This window comes from Lissotriton vulgaris, chromosome 8 (genome assembly GCF_964263255.1).
Source record: "Lissotriton vulgaris chromosome 8, aLisVul1.2, whole genome shotgun sequence".
NCBI lineage: Eukaryota > Metazoa > Chordata > Amphibia > Caudata > Salamandridae > Lissotriton > Lissotriton vulgaris.
In genome coordinates, this window is record NC_141696.1 from 713,802,372 (window position 1) to 713,825,224 (window position 22,853).

Genomic DNA, 22,853 nt, shown 5'->3' on the forward strand with positions numbered 1-22,853 from the left:
TCAAAAGAAAGTGGTTTGTTTGTTCTAAAGTATCAGTCAACTCACCTGTAATTTTTGTTGTAATTTTAGTTGTGTTTTGTTTTTTGTTTTGTGTATGAATTGTTATTGTATATTATTTATCAATGTCTGAACGAGAAACCCTTACATATACTGATGATTATATTGCCAAGATAGCAGGAGGGCCATCTCTATTAGGCCCACAAAGTACCAACACCAATTTAAATACCCAACAGTCAGTCGTACGTAACAACCTAGAAAGACTCCATAAAAAGCTCATTCGTACAGAGTTACATGCGAAATTCCTACCAGACTGCCTCAATAACAATATTATCCCAGTGAGGCTACAGGTTCGAAACATCCCAGTCATTTTTGTTGAGGATGAAGACTACAAAGTAGGGTTTAGCTTTGCTTCTAATAAATGCTCCAGAAGCTGGATGGTTCTGATCATTGAAACAGCTCTAAGACACATTGACAAACTAAAATTGGAAATCGCAGAATTAGAGAAACAGATTTGTGAGGATCCTGTAGCTACAGATATTGAGGATTTTTTTAAAAAACTAGACGCCATCATTACTGATTTCCAGAGAAATAATATTCTGAAGAAGACAGAGAAATTACAGAAAGATCTAAAGAATTACAGTAGGGAAAGTACTTACCCCTATCTAAAAAAAGACTTCTTTCAACAGACTTCAAATCAGTCTAACTGGGTTCCTAAGCACACTACTTTCTCAGATACAGGGTCCTCAAGCTCGGATGATACTCTAAGTAGGCCAGGTGGTTCCAATTTCAGGGGAGGTAGAGGACATAATTCACCTTCTTTTTTATCGAGGGGTCAGCAACAACAGAGGGGACGTTCCCGGAACACTCGGAGGGGTTGGTATCGCAACCAATATACTCCGGGGTTCCGACAGACTTGCAACAACTATTACGAGTGGTAACAAGTAACTCGTTAATTCTGACTGATATGAATCCAAATATGGAGACTGTCCCCATATTTAATTTATCATCATACATATTGAGTCAAAATGAGATGGATGTTTTGAGTCATGGCCTATCTTTTGTCCCTACAAATAGAAATGATGTGTTTTTGACTGAGGTGGAAATTCAGAAATTTTTCAGAACTCTATGTCTTAAACAATTTTTTGCTAATTCACCTATGGCACAGACGGTCAATGTTAGTGGTCTTAAATGTCCATCAACCTTTTTTCCATTAACTAACACTATGCCAAAAGATCTAGTAACCTTTGAAAATGTGGTATTAAACGAAATCCAACAACTTTTTCTACATAGGAAATATGTTAAATTCAATTTCTCGAAAGAAGAAAATGCTACCTTAAAATCTTTGTCTAGCCGTGACGATTTGATCGTGAAACCGGCAGACAAAGGGGGAGGTATAATTTTACAGGACAAATCTGACTATGACCGTGAAGCCCTCAGACAGCTTAATAATCCAGTTCACTACACCAAATTGAGAGGTGATCCTACAACAAGAATAAGAAAAGAAATAATATCACTAACTACTATGGGACTGCATGGTATGTGGCTGAGCAAAAAGGTGTTTGATTATATGAATAAGAAGGACTATACAATTCCAGCGTTTTATACGCTACCAAAAATTCATAAACATTGCCAAAAACCACCAGGGAGACCTATAGTGGCGGGCTGCCAATCTATATTACAACCGTTGGCAGAATATGTTGAGTACTTTCTGAAACCCTTTGAGTAAAGCCTATACACAGGACAGTAGAGATGTAATTGTGAAACTAGAAGGGCAACCATATGATCCTCTCTCGTATATCCTGGTCACAATTACCATTGAAAGTTTATATTAAAGTATTCCCCAAAACGAAGCTCTTATTGTGATCAGAAATACATCAGAGAAACGTACATGTCCCCATCAGGTACCTACAGATTTCATTGTCCAATGTGCTAAAATTGCCCTAGAGGAAAATTATTTTCTCTTTGATCGTGATTTCTATGTCCAACAACAAGGTGTAGCTATGGGCGCCATTTTTGCGCCGGACATTGCTAATCTATATGTGGCGGATTTTGAAGAAAGGGTGATCTATGAGAACAATCCCTACAGTAAATATATGGATCATTATCTAAGGTATATAGATGACGTCTGTATAGTTTGGGATGGCACCGAAGAAGTGCTAAAAAACTTTCATGTCTGGCTTAACCAGCAGAATGTACATCTACAATTTACTTTAGAGAGCAACAACGAAAAGATTGATTTTTTAGATCTAACAATTTCAAATGACAATAATGTCCTGACCATGAGTTTGTATACTAAACCTACTGCAAGGAATACGTTACTTAAATATAACAGTTATCATCCTCACAATCTTAGAGATAACCTCCCTTTTGGACAGTTTTTACGCATTCGACGTAACTGTACCAAAAAGGAGGATTATTTTCGGGAGGCCAAAACATTGCAAACAAAATTAATGATGAGATCATACCCCTACAGACTAGTGAAAAAAGCCATGAAACGGGCCTGGTACTACGATCGTGGGGCTCTATTGGCCCAAAAAAGACACGTGCAATTCAGACACAATAAAATCTCAACCTATCACTTGTGTGATGACATTTGGATCTAAATCTAATCAAATCAAAAAGATCATTAGGCACAATTGGCATTTGATCAATAAAATGGAACCTTTCCTGGCGCAGCCACGGTTTGCGTTCAAAAGGGGGAGGAACTTGAGAGATCACTTAGTCAAAGCCTACAAAGAACCTACACCCAGTACAATTCAGACACAATGGGGTCTAGCCCCTATTACTGGGCATTTTCCCTGCGGGAATTGTGCAGCGTGTGCAACAACGAATGTTATAAAGGATTGTGTAGTTAATGGCAAAAAAATCAAACTGTATCATCACTCGAATTGTCATACAAAAAATGTCATCTATTGTCTCCAATGTCCATGTGGGTTAACCTACATTGGTAAAACCACACAGGAAGTAAAAAAACGAATTTTACAGCACCAATCCCGTATAATATGCAATGTGATTACTGCTCCACTAGTAGAACATTACCAACAGAAAGCTCACCTACCTTCTGATATGCAATGGTTTGTTTAGATGTGGTCAAAAGTACTAAACGATATCATAATGTTGATCGTCTGCTCACCTTAAGAGAGAATAGGTGGATCTGGTCTTGTGACACTGTGGAAAAGGGGTTAAACTCCCTTATTGAATGGCATACCTTGGCTACTTTATAACCTATAGGTATAACTCTGGGTACATATATCAAGTTAGTTTATACATATTTAAAGCGGTCTTTAGCTATACATTAGGCAAAAAAAGACTCTTTTCATATAACTGGTGTTCGACAAGTGGTGATTGCTATTCCAAAAGATGATGTTGCTTGTTTTCAGCATTATGATGGAGTCGTCTTAGATTCTACATGAATGACACTTTTATGTGGCTTTAGGATGACGCATAATACCATCAGGCATACAAGAAGATAGCCGTTTTTAAAGCCTTCCTTTATAAGTTCAATCGGGCCAATATATGTACGCGTGTTTGCATATTTATGCATGAGCTTAGACATTTTGACCAGTGATAACAAAGGAGATATCATGATTTTATACGATAAGATTCGGCATTAGGTGGGTTGTTACCACTCCAAGATGGCGGCGATACTTTAGGGTTTTGACGTCATCACGCCTAACCCGTCCTCACTTTCTTTAACTAGTGGCTTGTTCCGATCGGATCTAGAGTAAGATTATCGGTCGGACTTTGACGTCAGCGGTTACCTTTCTCTCAAGTAAGTCCTTGCCTAGGAACGTTTTGTCATTCACATTGGAGACTTTCTTTGATTTTAGGAAACTAATGTCAGTTTATTATTTGTAGGTGTACAACTCGAGATACACAGACTTGGATAGTAAGTAATGTTAGTTATACGATCACGCTGTTGGTTGCGGCTATATCTATGACAACGGTTGTAACGCACGGTATATTAATTGAGTGTTGTTTTATTTTACTTGCAGATTGACAAATCCAAATTGAGTTTGTAAGTTCCTTTTGCTCTGGGTCTCTTTGATTGTGTTTCATGAACAGGCTTTTAGGAATAGAGTGTAAATGTTTATCTGTCGTTTCATTGTATAGGGTCGACTACTGAGAACACCAGCTCTGAATTAGAGTGAGTATGATACATAGGTGGTTGAGTTAGACCATTTTAAAGAATTTTGACAAAGCCCTTTGTAAATATTAGGTTGCTTTTTCAATATTTTCTAGATTTTTGGACATTGAGGTCCGCTTGGCTAATTTAAAACTTCCGGCTGGAAGTATTAGGTAAGATTTTTAAACTTTGGGTTTCTGTTTTGACCTGTTTTGGGTTACAGGCTGGGGAGCACTCCCTAATAAGTTGGTGCATTATGTGTACACGTGGTGTCGCAAAATTCAGATCTTGCATTTTTCACCGTTTGGGTGTCTCTTGTGGTGAGCAGACGATACCTTTTTTTGCAGAGATGTAAAGAGGTCATTTATTAATTGTGTTTATTTTGAAATTAGGGAGATGCAACATTTTCGTCCTGAAGATGGGCCTGGGGAATATGTAAACCAATACTGGACCGAAACGTCGACGCTTAAACATCGTTTTGCTTACAAATGAACATTTGTGTTAATTTGAAACCGTCATATGTGATTTGGAGATATTTATGATGTATGGTATTTTGTTTGTCCATGCAACTGAAGCATAAGATGTTATATACTACTCACAATAAGAACTAAAATGTTAGTAGTATAGTGTTGCCATACTGAATTTTGGTCACAATAAATAATGATATTTGAGAAGAATCCCATGTACTAACATATGTTCACTTTCTGTGACAAATTATGAATAAGAAATAATTGAGAAATAATTCCTTAGGGGACACTTGTGTAATTCTATTACACCTGGCCCGCTCTCCCTGCAAGCCCCGCCCACCAGCGACCGGACCTTCATAACCGTACCTGCTTCTTGCTTCTGTGGGACGCTTTCCGGGTCTGTACTGCCCTGTATCCTGCGTGAACTGAAGAATCCCGGGCTGAGAGCCTGCTGCTGTGCCTGACTCGTGTGCTCTTCCTCGCCGGACCCGCTGCGCGGGTCCCGCTTCGCTGGGAGGAGTGCTGGATTCTACTGCTGTCTGCTTTGGGTGCTGGTGAGGAGCAGAGGCGGAGAGCTGCAGGGCTGCGAGCAAGCAGGGACTCTAACTACCAGGAGTCCCTGCACGGCCAATAGTCTACACCTGGCCCGCTCTCCCTGCAAGCCCCGCCCACCAGCGACCGGACCTTCATAACCGTACCTGCTTCTTGCTTCTGTGGGACGCTTTCCGGGTCTGTACTGCCCTGTATCCTGCGTGAACTGAAGAATCCCGGGCTGAGAGCCTGCTGCTGTGCCTGACTCGTGTGCTCTTCCTCGCCGGACCCGCTGCGCGGGTCCCGCTTCGCTGGGAGGAGTGCTGGATTCTACTGCTGTCTGCTTTGGGTGCTGGTGAGGAGCAGAGGCGGAGAGCTGCAGGGCTGCGAGCAAGCAGGGACTCTAACTACCAGGAGTCCCTGCACGGCCAATAGTCTACACCTGGCCCGCTCTCCCTGCAAGCCCCGCCCACCAGCGACCGGACCTTCATAACCGTACCTGCTTCTTGCTTCTGTGGGACGCTTTACGGGTCTGTACTGCCCTGTATCCTGCGTGAACTGAAGAATCCCGGGCTGAGAGCCTGCTGCTGTGCCTGACTCGTGTGCTCTTCCTCGCCGGACCCGCTGCGCGGGTCCCGCTTCGCTGGGAGGAGTGCTGGATTCTACTGCTGTCTGCTTTGGGTGCTGGTGAGGAGCAGAGGCGGAGAGCTGCAGGGCTGCGAGCAAGCAGGGACTCTAACTACCAGGAGTCCCTGCACGGCCAATAGTCTACACCTGGCCCGCTCTCCCTGCAAGCCCCGCCCACCAGCGAGTCACCTCCCCTATAACTCCAACACCGGCCACCGCTGCGCGGGAGCGCGCGGGAGGGCGCCGGGAGAAGCCCGGGACAAGGGCGGGACCGTCTTAGGCCGTCAGTGGCCGAGGGAGGCCGGGCTGGGCCCCCTCTCTTGATTTCTTTTCGTGCCACAACCAAGGTAATGCCCTCGCCCATACACCGGGATACCCCCTCGAGGGAGGGAGCATCTAGCTCCGGGACTCTGGATAATTATTTCAAGTCCAACAAAGGCGAGGTGGACACGGACGGTTCTCTGGAGAAACGCAGGGCGGAGCGGAGGCGCTCCATCGAATCTATGAAAAACAGGCCCTTGATTGACATTAGCCCATGCCCTACTACCCAAGAGGGAGGAGCGCTACCCAGCAGTCCTAACATTTTGTCACTAGAGGATTTTCCTCTCTTGTTAAGGGAAATTCCCGCCACTTCAGGGTTAGCACTTGTACAAAACGTAGAATCAGTCCCCCTAGAGATTTTCCAATCACCTGTCACCGTGGTAACTCAAACTCCATCTATTCAAGTGGCCAATAAGAGCAAGCCCAAAATAAAGGTAGCGGTGGAGCTACATAGGCCCCCTCCTAGCAAACGTGCTCGGAAAACAACGGGAGGGCGGGGGAAACCCAAAATAACCCATTTGGATTTTGGCAAGAAACTGCCAAATATTGCCCAACCGGGGAAGCACACAGAGATGGTGCCTCCTTCCAAGCTCTTAAATACCGGAACTAATGCCACCACCAAAGATCAAGAGGACACTACGCCAAATCCAATTAATCCATTCTCTGCCAAGGGGAACATTGAATTCCTACTCCGCTCCCTTTTACAGCCAATCACCGACAGCTTAAAAAAAGTCGAGATCAGGCTCACCTTACTAGAAACCTCTCTTACCACCCTGAGCACTCTAGTAAGTAAGCAGACCAAGCCAGTGGAAATCTCTCCCCCGACTGCGGAACCTTCCAAAGAAGACTTGGCAAATATTGCCAGCAGAGCCCCCCCTAGAAGCATGCCATCTGCCGCCCCGCTCCAACCCCTTATGGCCATCCAAACCCAGGTGCGGCACAACAATCAAAGCACCAGACCCACCCATCTAGTGGACTCAACCCCACATAGCTCACAAATAGAGCCTTCTGGAACGCATCAAGGCCAGGCCAATGTTCCCACACCCACGCCCGTTTGTCCAACTCCTAGACCACGGAGGCCAGATCTTCCACCAGAGGCCAATAGATTAATGGTGGTCTTAGCGGGAGCCCCTCACCTAAGATCAGGGGAAAATGAGGATTACCAGTCTCTCAAGAAAAAGGTAATCAAATGGCTCAATTGGAACCGACCCCTGCCTCCCCAATATAACAACGAAATCATCATGGTAAGAAGGGTTCCATGGCTAGGGAAGACTAGGAAAACTATAGTGGGGGACTGTATTATGGTAACCTTCAAGGACCCGGGTACGGTCCGACACATTTGCAGAGGAAGGAACCGTTCCCTAGATTCCACCATACAGACCCTCCCAGTTTCATTCTTCTTCCCCCCGATTCCTAAACGCCAGGCCCCAATGTATGATGACTGGACAAGGGTGGAACATAGTCGCAATCACAATGGCCCTGTACAACGCCCTTATTTTCAGCCACCAGATACACCCTTCTGTGATTTCAATCGCTTCAACTGCCTGGACGGCTTGGATGGGGTCGACTGACTTTCTGCTTGTAAGACAGTGGCAGGGGCTTCGATCCCCTCTGGGTCGTTAGAGCATTCTACTTCCTCCCCCGGCCCTAGCTCTGGCCCACTGAACGACCTATCTGCAATAGATCACGGCAGAATTGAATGCTCTCACCCAGACACTGATGGAGAAGTTCTTGCTGAGGGGGTAACTTTGGCTCCCCTCCATGCGGGCGAGGGGGACAGGGGTTCTATGGTGCCGCATGTAACCTATGTTGCCCCAGCTTTAGGCCCTGCAACACAGGAGGAGCCAGGTCCGACTTCTTCCAATCTTTGCACTTTGACATCACCCACTCTTGAACATCTGAGGATAATCTCCTGGAACATCGCGGGACTAGCAAACAAACTGGAAGAGCCGACCTGGGTAAACTATATAGAAACTGGCGACATATGCATGTTTCAGGAAACTTGGGCTAGAGAGGACTTTGGTCACCAAGGCTACACATCATTCTTTATTCCAGCCAGATGGGAAGGCAAAGGCCGCCCCTCAGGGGGACTCGTGATATGGGTTGCAGCTCATCTGGGCTGTGTGGCATCACGGCTCCCATGCAACTCCGATGACATCTTGGTGGTCTCACTGACATGGCCAAACAAAGCAAACCTCTTGCTGGTTAACATCTATTCACGGCCGATGGGAAAGGCAAAAGAATCACCGACTTTTAATGAACTTTCGAATTTTTTATCTGAACTGTCGACCGATTCATACTATGTGGTGGGTGGGGACTTTAATTCTCACTATGAGCCACTCCCAGGCCTCCAAGAAGGGTTTTTATCGGATGAAGAAGCTAGGTGGGCAGAACCAGGGGTTGATGTTCCACCCCCGAAGGCCTGGAACCCATTGGCGCTGCAAATCACTGCCCTTACCCTAAGGTATGGACTTAGAGCATGTAATGGGAGAGTCAACTCGGACACACCTGGCAAAAATACCTATAACCGCCGGGGAAGAGAGTCATACCTGGACTATGTTCTGGTCCAACTAGCAAGGTGGTCTACTATACAAGATTTTAGGGTAATAGACAGGCTGGACAGTGATCATAATTCCCTTGAGTTAGACCTTGTTCATCCAGCACCCCAGGGCTTAGCGACCCATGCAGAAGGGAATCACCCCACGCTTCTCATAGATAGCAGCAGGAGAAGACTCAGGTGGGAGCAAATGGTCACTAAAAAGGACAAACTCCCAAGGCTCTATGCAGAGATTACCCCTATCCTGGCAATTGTGGGGGACCTTGATAGCGTGGCAAGTGAAACAGACATAAGGAGTAAACTGTCTGATGCCCACAATGAGCTTATAAAAATCGCGGCACCCCACTTCACTTGTAAAGTCCGTAAGACAATAGAGAGGTGCCATGGCAGAACTCAATGGTACAATGTGGCCTGTAGACGGGCCAAAACAGAACTCCTTGGAGTAATAAAGGAGGGCAAAGGAGGGGAACGCCTTAAGCAATGCAGGTATGCATACAAGAAACTTCTCGCCCAGGCTAAAATAGAATGGGAGGAAAGCCAGTGGGAAGAACTCACCAAGGCCCTAGCAGTGCAAGACCAACACCTGTTTTGGAGAATGGTGAACGGGGGATCAGGGAGCTTACATACAGCTGTGGAGCCTAACATAGCTCCTGGAGTGTGGCAGGCCCACTTCCAGTCTTTATATAGCACTGAGCCCGGAGAACTCCCTGCGGTGACCGAACCAGAGAGGCAGGGCTCTAAGGCAGATCAAATAACACTGAGTGAGGTCACTGCTGCCATTTCAGGCCTGGCTTCGGGGAAGGCACCTGGGCTGGACGGGCTACCGGGAGACCTGTACAAGCAGGAGCCCACTGTCTGGGCGCCCTACCTCGCTGCTCTCTTTAATGGCATTCTTGGTGGGATGGAAATCCCTAGTACTTGGCTGGGGGCTGAGGTGGTCCCGATCTACAAAAAGGGATCCCCCCTCCTCCCAGCCAACTACAGACCAATTAGCTTGATCGACGTAGCGCAGAAGTTGTTTGGCAGGGTCCTCCTGAATAGGCTTCAGGAATGGATCGAGGAGGCAGGTGCCCTCAGTCCATATCAGGCAGGCTTTAGGAAAGGGGTATCGACTGTGGACCAGGTTTTCAGATTGAACCTGGTCTACTGGAAGACAGTGAGGTTCGAGGGTGGCAGTCTCTACACGATTTTCGTGGACCTACGAGCCGCCTTCGACCTCGTGCCCAGGGGAAAACTATGGGTCATTCTAGCAGGGATGGGCGTACCACCAGACATCTTACTGACCTTACAGAGGCTGCATCACAACAATTATGCCCAAGTAAGGTGTGGGAGGTCGGGGGAGCTGACTGAGAGATTCCCCGTTGGCAGGGGGGTAAGACAGGGTTGTGTGCTGGCGCCGACCCTGTTTTGCCTCTTTGTCAACGGGGTAGTCGCTCATCTGAACGCCACTGACTACACAGATGCCCCCAAATTAAATGGCAACAGTGTGCCCGCAATAATGTTTGCGGACGACACGCTGTTGGTATCCAAAACTCCCATGGGCATCCAAAGGATACTGGATGCCTTTGTGGCCTTCTGTCAGGACAGAGGATTGGAAATCAATGCCATGAAAACAAAATACATGGTATTGAATCCAAGCCCCAAACAGCGCCCGAATCCAGTGCTGGGAGCAGCACGGCTGGAAAGAGTAGCCACGTTTGAATATCTCGGCGTGACACTCAATGAAAATATGACCTGGGGGACCCATCAAACTAGGGCCAACCTTAAATTAGTACAAATCACCGGGGGTATCTCCCGGATGATGACTGGCTCGACTTATCGCCCATTGGGGGCCCTAATTCAGATATATAAAGCACAAGCCAGGGGTGCGATCTTGTACGGGGCTGAATTGTGGGGCCATACTTCATGTCAGAATCTGTCAGTCACGGAAAACAGATTCGTAAGGCAAATTACCGCACTTCCACCCAGCACCCCACTTCTACCTTTGAGGCTTGATCTAGGGCTACGGCCTCTTGCCGACGAGATAAGTCTAAGACCCATAGCCTTCTGGCGCAGGCTTTGGAGCAGTGACGATCTCGCCGACTATAGGGCAGAACTGGCCGAAATATTAAAACACCCCAAGGCGCTTAGTATCCCCTGGGTCCAAAATATCCAGTCAGTGTGCATAGATATGGGGCTCCCCGAATTGTGGAATAAACCAGCAGATACAGCACCCAGAATCTCTAAGAGATCTCTGGCGAATCTGTATCATGAACACAAAAGGGGAAGGGCTCTAGCTACCCAGACAGAGGGGTCTCTTTCCTCTAAATTCCTGCAAAACAAGGACCTTTACGCATTTGAAAAGGCCTTTGACCCTATATACCCGGTTCTCACTAGAAAGTTATTTCTCCAGTGGAGATACGGCACACTGCCCTTACGCTCCTTTTCTAGTACCTGGTCGCAAGTCCCTTCCACTAAGTATTGTCCCCTTTGTGCTGACAAAGAGGAAAATGACTTGCATGTGATTTTTTTCTGCCCAGCATATATGGCAGCCAGAAAGTACTGGCTACTGCCTTTGATCAAGAACTTGGGTGGCAGGGAATACATGCCTATGTATAGGATTCTAAAATGTGATGTTTCCGGCCCAATTGTTTTTGCGCTTGCCAAATTTTTTACAAATGTGTGGTATACACGTAATCGCCTTTTAAAAAGATGCGGGGTAGACTGTTGAATTCCTTTATTTTTAACAGTGTTAATAACGTTTGATGTGGATTTTAAATCATGTACTAATGTTTTATCAAATCTGATACAATTATGTGATTTTTAAATTTATGTGTATCTTTTATGACCAAATGGTCGAAATAAAGATTGAAAATGAAAATGAAATTCTATTTATATTGTACCCAGTCCTCGAGGGATAACTGGGTGGCTCTGTCTTTGTTACAAAATTTAAACAGAATGTGGCAGCATTACTGAGAGATGATGCAAATATGGCTATGCACTGAGGATTCGTGAGCGACAACGAAAATCTCAACATGTGCAAATCATTACAGAGTCATGGTGCAAATTTGAACATATGCTAAAATTAATGATTGGTGGTGGAAATGTGCAAACAGAAGCATAAACCCTTATCAGAATCACAAGCAGTCTGAGAAATGTGTGCTTTTTCCCCACACCAATTTATTCAGGTAAAAATTGATGCAATGTGTGCAGGGAAACTCAGAAATTTGTTGAGCTTTGTAGCGTGATTTTACCGCATTACTGCCCATTCCGAGGGGCCAAATCCAGAATGAGGAGGTAATAATGCTCCTGTAAATACCACATTTGACACTTTAGTTATTTACTCCTTAACAAAGTATAAGGCCGTTGTAATGAAGGCCTTAGTCTCCTACTGACTCTGACCGTTCTCTTACCCTACTCCAATCACTATTAAAAAAAGCAAAAACTATTCTGATTACAGAATTAATCGAGAGACCATCTTTTGCGTGTATAAGAAGATCATTATTGAGTAGCTGTTGCACAATCACTGTCTATATCAGTCAAATGATGCGATGCTAATTACAAATGTAAATTGCTCATATGCATAATAATATGATTAAAAGTAATGTATCAATACCATGCTTCAACATGTGATATTTATAACTTTAAAACAATTAGGAACATGTGGGGTAATTGCACATTAGATTGTCCTGTCATGCTCACAGTTATAAATTCAACCTGCCCTGAGACTGTGGAACACACAGAAAGATTACCACTTCTCAAAGGTTTTGCTGTGACTTACTCTAGCAGTACTCCTGGATTCCAGGAGTAAGCCAGGAGTACATCTACTTATACACAAATCTTTGTGAACCAGGCCCACAATCTCCACTTTGGGTCTAATGGACAGTTGTCATAGTCAGTTAGAATTAAGGTAGCCCAGGCAAGCGGGACGTACACTTTTTCAAGTAATGGCGTGGGTCCTGATCTCCCACATACCTGGATATCTCGGTAGGAGAGAAGCAGGTTAATGACAATGTCCGACGTGAGCACCTCGGTGTTGTCCATCCGCAACTTTATCCGGGTCAGCTCCTTCGCGAGCTCGTCCCCCTGATACTTCTCTCGGGCCTTCCTAATGTCATTCAGCAGTGTTTCCTTGAAATATGCACTTGAGAAGTAAAACAGAGAGACACACAAATAAATACACTCAAATAGACAATGTGAAGACAATAAGAAGTTATGTAAGAAAAGGCTGTGAAACACTATGCATATCCTTTATTGACAGGGGGCCATATGTATGAACACATTTTCTCATAGACACAGAATGGGTAAACCCCTTTGATACATATGGCCCTAGTTTCCTTTTTATTTTGAACCACAAAATGCAAGAAATAATGTATTGCAGGGATCAGAGCCGGTCAAGAACTCAATACTATCTTTAGGAGAGGCAAGTGGGACATTTGCTCAGTAAATTGCCAATGTAAATGATGAAGGTGCGATATAAAATACAATACTACAGGAAATATTGTAATTCAATCGTGGGGTTAAAGACATAACCAAACAGCATAACACACAGCAGCAAAATTAAACCAGGAACTTCATTACATCCTTCGTGGAAATCCTAATACTGGAATACAGCTGGGTGCAGCAATTTCACTAGGAATATAAGAATTGGGGAATAACAGCAATACTGCGGGCTTCCACGCTTGTTTCTGCATATACATTTCACATTCAATTGATGGTTTCCATGAATGTTCTCCACCATGTTTTACTGGACAAGATGTACTCCCAGAAAACCGGACCCACGAGGTAATACTGTGTATCTTTGGATACTGATTTGGGAAGAATCTCTGGTTTCCACCGAAATTAGGATCACAAAGGTAAGAATGAGAAATATTCTACTGTTATATAATCTGACTGAGGTAAGGGCACCACTAGAAACTCAGATCCAACTCTTCAACATAAGCCACAGCGTTTATAACACCACCTTAGACCTTCAGTTGCAGCTACAGCCCAAAATAACAGCATTTACAGCACAGATTCTCAGCCATAGCAGCAGCATTCACAACGCACTGCCTCTCATACTCAGCCATAGCACCAGCATTTACAGCACAGCCTCTCATCCTCAGCCGTAGCACCAGCATTTACAGCACAGCCTCTCATCCTCAGCCGTAGCACCAGCATTTACAGCACAGCCTCCGTTCCTCAGCCGTACCACCAGCATTTAAAGCACAGCCTCTCATCCTCAGCCGTAGCACCAGCATTTACAGTACAGCCTCTCAGCCAAAGCAGCAGCATTCCCAATGCACCGCCTCTCATACTCAGCCATAGCACCAGCATTTACGGCACAGCCTCTCATCCTCAGCCGTAGCACCAGCATTTACAGCACAGCCTCCGTTCCTCAGCCGTACCACCAGCATTTAAAGCACAGCCCCTCATCCTCAGCCGTAGCACCAGCATTTACAGCACAGCCTCTCAGCGAAAGCAGCAGCATTCCCAATGCACCGCCTCTCATACTCAGCCATAGCACCAGCATTTACAGCACAGCCTCTCATCCTCAGCCGTAGCACCAGCATTTACAGCAGAGCCTCTCATCCTCAGCCGTAGCACCAGCATTTACAACACAGCCTCTCAGCCATAGCAGCAGCATTCACAACGCACTGCCTCTCATACTCGGCCATAGCACCAGCATTTACAGCACAGCCTCTCATCCTCAGCCGTAGCTAAAGCATTTACAGCACAGCCTCTCATCCTCAGCCGTAGCATCAGCATTTACAGAACAGCCTCTCAGCCATAGCAGCAGTATTCACAACACACTGCCTCTCATACTCAGCCACAGCAACAGCATTTACAGCACAGCCTCTCATCCTCAGCCGTATCACCAGCATTGACAGCACAGCTGCTCATCCTCAGCCAAAATAACAGCATTTACAGCACAGCCTCTCATCCTCAGCGGTAAAACCAGCATTTACAGCACCGCCTCTCATTCTCAGCAGTAGCACCAGCATTACCAGCACAGCCTCTCATCTTCAGCCGTAGCACCAGCATTTACAGCACAACCTCTCATACTCAGCAGTAGCACCAGCATTACCAGCACAGCTTCTCATCTTCAGCCACAGCAACAGCATTTACAGCACAACCTCCGTTCCTCAGCCGTACCACCAGCATTTACAGCACAGCCTCTCACCCTCAGTCATAGAACCTGCATTTACAGCACAGACTCTAATCCTCAGCCGTAGCACCAGCATTTACAGCACAGCTTCTCATACTCAGTCATCGCACCAGCATTTACAGCACAGCCTCTCATCCTCAGCCGTAGCACCAGCATTTACAGCACAGCCTCTAATCCTCAGCCGTAGCCAAAGCATTTACAGCACAGCCTCTCAGCCATAGCAGCAGCATTCACAACGCACCGCCTCTCATTCTCAGCCATAGCACCAGCATTTACAGCACAGCCTCTCATCCTCAGCCGTAGCACCAGCATTTACAGCAGAGCCTCTCATCCTCAGCCGTAGCACCAGCATTTACAGCACAGACTCTCAGCCAAAGCAGCAGCATTCACAGCGCACCGCCTCTCATACTCGGCCATAGCAACAGCATTTACAGCACAGCCTCTCATCCTCAGCCGTAGCCAAAGCATTGACAGCACAGCCTCTCATCCTCAGCCGTAGCACCAGCATTTACAGAACAGCCTCTCAGCCATAGCAGCAGTATTCGCAACACACTGCCTCTCATACTCAGCCACAGCAACAGCATTTACAGCACAGCCTCTCATCCTCAGCCGTAGCACCAGCATTAACAGCACAGCCGCTCATCCTCAGCCAAAATAACAGCATTTACAGCACAGCCTCTCATCCTCATCCATAGAACCTGCATTTACAGCACAGCCTCTAATCCTCAGTGGTAAAACCAGCATTTACAGCACCGCCTCTCATTCTCAGCAGTAGCACCAGCATTACCAGCACAGCCTCTCATCTTCAGCCATAGCACCAGCATTTACAGCACAACCTCTCATACTCAGCCACAGCAACAGCATTTACAGCACAGCCTCCGTTCTTCAGCCGTACCACCAGCATTTACAGCACAACCTCTCATCCTCAGTCATAGAACCTGCATTTACAGCACAGCCTCTAATCCTCAGCCGTAGCACCAGCATTTACAGCACAGCCTCTCATCCTCAGCCATAGCACCAGCATTTACAGCACAGGCCCTCATCCTGAGCCGTAGCAACAACACTTACAGCACAGCCTCTCATCCTCAGCTGTAGCAACAGCACTTACAGCACAGACCTCTCATTCTCAGCCATACTGCCAGCATTTCAGCACCGCCTCTAGGTTTCAGCCAGAATAACAGCATTTACAGCACAGCCTCTCATCCTCAGCCATAGAACCTGCATTTACAGCACAGCCTCTCATCCTCAGCCATAGCAACAGCATTTACAGCACAGCCTCTCATCCTCAGCCATAGCACCAGCATTTACAGCACAGGCCCTCATCCTCAGCCGTAGAAACAGCACTTACAGCACAGCCTCTCATCCTGAGCTGTAGCAACAGCACTTACAGCACAACCTCTCATTCTCTGCCATACTGCCAGCATTTCAGCACAGCCTCTAGGTTTCAGCCAAAATAACAGCATTTACAGCACAGCCTCTCAGCCCTAGCAGCAGCATTTACAACACAGCCTCTCATCCTTAGCCATAGCACCAGCATTTACAACACAGAATCTCATCCTCAGCCATAGCACCAACATTTACAGCACTGCCTCTCATCCTCAGCCATAGTGCCAGCATTTACAGCACAGCCTCTCAACCATAGCACCAGCATTTACAATACAGCCTCTCATCCTCAGCCATAGCACCAGCATTTACAGCACAGCCTCTCATCCTCAGCCATAGCACAAGCATTTACAGCACAGCCTCTCACCCTCAGCCATAGCACTAGAATGTACAGCACAGCCGTTCGTCCTCAGCCACAGCACCAGCATTTACAGCACTGCCTCTCATCCTCAGCCATAGCAACATCATTTACAGCACAGCCTCTCATCCTCAGCCACAGCACCAGCATTTACAGCACAGCCTCTCATCCTCAGCCATAGAACCAGCATTTAAAGCACAGCCTCTGAATCTCAGCTATAGCAGCAGCATTTACAGCACAGCCTTGCAGCCAAAGCAGCAGCATTCACAACGCACCGCCTCTCATACTCAGCCACAGCAACAGCATTTACAGCACAGCCTCTCATCCTCAGCCATAGAACCAGCATTTACAGTACATCCGCTCATTCTCAGCCATAGCAGCAGCATTTACAGCACAGCCTCTCATCCTCAGCCATAGAACCAGCATTTACAGTACATCCGCTCATTCTCAGCCATATCAGCATCATTTACAGCACAACTTCTCATCCTCAGCCAGAGCACCCGAAATTACAACGCAGCTATAACTGGCCCATCCCAAGGCAAGACCTTTTTATGGCTTTAGCCACTAGGCTCTGACACCAACTGCCAGTCACAAACACCACAATGGACCCAGCACAGGCATGCTTTACCCCCACACAGGGGACTTATATGTAAAATCAATAACAATCCATGATTTGAGTGGCAAACATAAACACAGAGAAAATAGTATGTGCCCCACCAGGACAAACAGATATTCGGCAAGTGACTGTCATCTGCACACCACTCAATGACACATATAGTGTAGCAGTGATACATGCATTAGAACACACAAGATAAATAGTCAGGAAGAGGAAATAACAGACCAGGGGTCTGAGTTCGCAGAACAAGATCCAACCTGCTAAAGAAAGCACTTACTTAAGGAATCCATTTCCAGTGGCAAACCTTCAAGTCAGGAAGCAGCACAGACACGGGAAATAACTAATAACGTCTCCCAACAAGTGGACCAACAAATGACAAGCAGCAGATGCTGTACATAACTCATACATGCCTCAGAACATGGTCCGGTGCCATCTAATTGGCCAGGCAACATGACAGTATAGAAGACTGTAACGACAACTTGGCGGTCCAGCTAACCAATATGAGGAATTTACCTGGCCCTCATTGGTAAGGAAGGTCAGTGGATAGCGCAAACCGACACGTGAGCTCTGTGAATTTGTGCTGAAGTAAGTCGGTGTTAGAGCGGCCCCAAATTACAATGTTGCTAAGACCCATTACAGAAGTAAGTCTTGCTGGCACACAGTGTGCCCCACAGTCAGTAAGCATCTCAACCTAATATGCATTAGTAGTCGGCGAGCCACTTATGACTCAAGCCAGGCTCGAGCCAGAGGCCCGGCTGCGGCTCAGCTCGAGGTTCTCTTGGAACCATGAGCCCACAACGAGCTGAGCTTTAAGGTGACGTTTGGATGCCACCCGCTGTGCCATTAGGTGTCAAGAATTGAAAACAAAGCAGAGCCCTTTGGTGTTAAATCAAAAGAGGTAGCCATTTAGTGGCTGAATTGCATAATGTGGAACCAGAAAAACTTCGGACCAATCCTGGCTTCCTTGCTTGACCAAATTGTGTGATCCTAGGAAAATATTTTGTTTTACGGAGCATCGTTTTTCTTCATCATTACATTTGAGGGAACCCTTCAACGTGTGATTTCAAGGTGTGCGCTATGTAACACTAATCCAATGGATCAAGGCAAAACGCTACTGCATGTTAAAGGAAACCATTTTATTTTTATTTTAAAGAGATGATCATACTTTTCATGATGTTTGTTGCACGACTTGAAAGGCACCTATTTTCAGGAGTGCATGGGCTCTCGGAGTCCAGGCAGACCCTTCGCTTGGCTCTGGCTCGGCTCTCTCTGTTAATTCGTTGGCTCGCCCACTTCTATAATGGACAGTGGACTTCGCACCTGCAAGCACATGTGTGTGTGAGAGCGACCCGTGGGAGCTGCCATGTTGGAAGATCTGACCATGAGAGGGGACAGTGAACTTAAATGTTCCATTTGCTAAGCTGCTAGACACGCATGTGCAAATCAGGTGATATTTCGGCGACACTTTTTGGCCGTGATCACCGACAACACGTTTAAAAACAGGAACTGTGCATACCCACGCCACAAAACACACAACAGCAGACACCAAAAGGTGCTGCCCAGTTGCCACGTGCCTGGCATCAAGCTAGAGACATTTCCGATGATTATGCAAGGCAATAAAGAGTTGATGAGCACTCTGCACAAATTAGACAAAACAGTGATACAGTTCAACTATATTAAAACACAGATGACAACTGAGTTGTCATCTGTGTTTTAATCTAGTTGGGGCACGTGAAGGATTACACAAGTAAAAGATCTTACTTCACCATCAAGGATAATGAATTTACACCATAATTGATCATCAACTCACTACCTAAGGAACTCTGCTGCAACCCCTCCTTCCCTTTCTTCAAATAGGACCTCAAATCTCTACCACTCAACAACTAAGTTAACACGCTTTGAAACTGAACAGTTTCCCAAAGTTCCAAGTCTTATAGACAGGAAGGGCCCTGATGAGGTCGCCTGACTCGCTCAGTGTCTAATCTGTCACAAACGCTGGATTGCTATACACCCTTGTGACTGTTTTGACTATATCAATGCTGAATTGCTCTATACTATTTTGTTGACTGTTGTGACCCACATTTATCCTCACATGTAGTTAGAGTAAACTTACTCACATACCATGTAAAGTGCTCTGATACCCTGGGTCTAGCTAGCGCTATTTAAAATTCAAAAATATAGATATGCCATTGTCTAATATTGCTCCATGTACCTTAGACTTCCAGAGAGCTAACTCTGTGAAACTGACCTAGTGCTGATATCAAGCGATCCTTGACAAACAGCTTCAGTGTCCATCAGCGACATGTATTCGGGCTCGTTTTGCAATTGGTGGGAACTGGATCTCCATAAAGATAACCGATGTTCTCTCTGGGGGAAGGTGGGAGGCTTGGGAACATGGGACTGTTCGCTTATCGATGCATCGTAACTGATGGAACATAGATTTGGTATCAGGAAGCTCCTGGGAACGGCTACTAGGGAGGATGAGGAGAGAGGAAGGTCAAAAGGCCAAGGCCTTTGACCTTCGATCAGATTTCAAGTAAAGGCGACTTCTAAAACAACCCAGCAAAAATGCACACAATATGATAATATGTGTCAAAGAAAACTCGATTGGCACTTGTGAATTTACAAACAGGGCACATTTTGATAATTGTGATAGCCCATTTCAGACAGCACGGTTAGTTTGTTAGGAAACACGCCAGCAAACCTACTGCACAAATACAGCATTCAATGTAAGGTAGAAACTAAGCCGTCAGCATAGCAGGATTTTTAACATAATTCGGAAGGTCAGGGACCTTCAAATACACAGTTAGTTCTCCTGCTGGTTAGTGTACGGTGCAGGCTTGAATTGACACCTTACCAAGAACCACAGTGACAACTTCATATTAATTCAGCCTGTTTAACATTTTACTTCAAGTCTTATTTTGTGAGCTACCTTATATGACTTTGTGAAGCAGCTACATGACACTGGTGCCCAACAAATGAAATTACATTACTAATTTTTAATTTGCAAATGCTTGGATGCAGAGACTTTTTGTCTCTTCAGCACCACTCCAGCCTCCACTCCTCCATTTACTCCCTCCAGCGAAGGGTTGATTCGTTTCCACCTGGCGCTCAAGATTCATAAAGACCGAACCTCCCCACACTACGCTCTGATTGGTTTGCCTACACCAAATGGTGCAAAGCTCTTGCCTTCTTCACCGAAACATCCAGGCTGTCCTTCCCTGGCCCTTTATTGATGAAGCGTGGATGTGGTTATGGGCAACTCCCTATATTGAACCATACCTTCATCCCTGGTCAAGTCTGGTAGGGATTTGTGGGGATGTATGTCAGAACAACACAATCATTTTGATCGCGGTACTTTACATTGCGGATTTTACAACGCAAGTCGTTACAACGACTTGCGTTGAAGGGCGCGGATTGAGGAATATTATAATTTTATATTCCAACACCAGTCCACGTAACATTAGGGAAGGTGTTGGAATATAAAATTACAATATTCCTTAACCAACAACGCCATCCAGCGCAAATTGTAGTGACGACTTGCGTTGTAATGGCAGCGTGGTAAAGGTCGTGCGGTGTAAACACCGAGTTGTAAACAACGTTTACCATTTGAGGAACTACCCTGCTCCCCAGCCTGCCGCCAATGCCTGGGGCCTTCCCATCAGCACCTCCATACAATTATCCCACTGCAATACCCCTTTCACATACTCACTTCTGCATCAAACCACCCTCAAGTCTCTGCCACCACTCAGGAGTCTGAGAAATTGCACAACCTGTCCTCTGTTCTGTTCTACTTGTGTCACTCATATCTCAACTGCTTCCATACCCCTTTTTGACATATTATGAAATGAGTAAACTGCACACCTTGGGTTGACCAATGGATGTCGATAAATGTACTCCCTATTCTGACCATCATATCAGTGAATTGATGAAGTTTGCTTCTAGCGATGCTCCCGAATATCCTGTGTCCGTTTTTACTCTCCATAAAGTGCAGACCTTGCTTTGGCAAGGCATCCGACTAAATTGCACTCATTGTGCTGACTTTTGAAATTAGTACTTTTTAAACTTTTGTGCCCTGGGTCGCTTGTGGCAATTCTGCCTTTCATAGCAGTCAAACAAAAGGCTACTTCGGTCAGACTCCAAAAAATTGCTGCACTCCGTCAACCCAAGTACCACCATTTTGCAGGGTATATATATATTTTTTTTAAAGCGCCTTCCTTTTAATTTCATAAGGGCCCCGAATTCCATCCTGTTCCGATTCGGCACATGGATGGACTCTTTTATTCAGCCTGACCCAGTTTGGCTTCATACACTTCGAGGCAAAGTGACCACTCCACAAATGAACATTAATAAAGAAAAGAAAGTAAACTGCGTGGGCCTGTGAGCACGCACACGCACGCTAAATTACCATGACGTCACATGAATGTCCTTGAGCAGGCTGATGAACCTGTCCATCAGGGGGACACACAAGGGCCCCAGCAGGTTGTCCCAGTTCGGCTGCATGTACTCCGAGGCCCTCCGCTGGGCGTCGCTCTCACAGCAGAAGTAATCAGCACACGGCGTGACGATGTACGGGATGAAGTAGTAATTCCCACTAGAAGCCTGCAAAACATAACAAAGTGAGGCGAGTTAAAGCCAAAAAAAACGGAAGTGTGGCACGGTCAAGAGAAAGTAACACTGCATAATTTCAAAAGGCTTGTTCGATTCTTTTATGAGACTTGTTATCGAAATAAAGCAATTTGACTGAAAAAAAAATAATTTTATAGTAAGCCATGCGTGTAACGTGCCTTCATCTTCGGAGATAGGAGAACAGTCAGAAACAAATATATACTGCACAAACGACTTTCATCATGCTCAGGCTGCCATCCACACAACTTACAACACCTCTCCGAGGACCTCACAGTGGGTGAGGAGGGCACTGCCCCCGGTACATTTGCCACACACGTAATTCAGTTACATTAAGCCATGCGTCTTCAGTCTGTCTTTTTATTTCACGTTCATGAGTGCCACCAAATGTTATCAGCTAACGTACTTGAGGAGGTTAGGTCTACTGGCTGGAGCTGCGGAGTATTCGTGACCGCAAAGGGGCCAGTTTGCACCTGAACCATGTCGCTCGCAGTGAAATTCAGCATGAACAGTCGCCAGCAATCTCTTCCCACAGCAAACATTGGGGCATATTATCAAGGGGGTTTATCTCCGCTTTTTTGGCTTTAAAAGCCAAGAAACCGGAGATAAAATTATCTCCCTATTACCAAGCTGTCGCTAACACCAGTTAGTGACAGCTAAAAGGAGATAGCGACCATCATGGGCCCCACTTTGCATGTCAGTGATATTTATCACTAATGACATGCAAAGTGGGCGTGCCAAGATGTTAGCGACTGGAAACAGTCCCTAACATCGCTATCTCCTATTACCAACTTTTGGAGATATTCGCGCTAAGCGCAAATATCTCCAAAAGCTAACACCTGCCCTGAGCAGTTCTTAGCCATGTTATCCAATGGGAGGTGGATAACATGGCTAAGAGCATTTGCTGGATAATGCATGAATATCGCTGACTTTTCAGCGATATTCATGCATTGTGGCCGTTTTTTATCGCATTTGCGATAAACCTTGCTAATAGCAAGGTTTATCTGCGATAAAAATCGCCGATGTGCGGCGATAATTTTTGTCTCTAAACAAGTTAGAGACAAAAATTATCGCTAGTTGTTGGTAATATGCCCCATTGATCGCTTGCCTATCC

At 45.8% G+C, this 22,853-nt stretch overlaps 1 protein-coding gene across 4 annotated transcripts in view; it reads right to left on the reverse strand.

The window, feature by feature from the left end:
• The window catches only part of MAP3K15 (mitogen-activated protein kinase kinase kinase 15), a 1,281,486-nt gene that overhangs the window by 737,656 nt on the left and 520,977 nt on the right, over positions 1–22,853 (reverse strand). For all 4 annotated transcript variants that reach the window (XM_086934586.1, XM_086934588.1, XM_086934587.1 and 1 more), the window contains exons 4-5: positions 21,522–21,715; positions 12,584–12,752 (exon numbers count right to left, since the gene is read on the reverse strand). In XM_086934586.1, the coding sequence (XP_086790712.1) occupies positions 12,584–12,752; positions 21,522–21,715 (363 nt within the window). The remainder of the gene's footprint in view (positions 1–12,583; positions 12,753–21,521; positions 21,716–22,853) is intronic.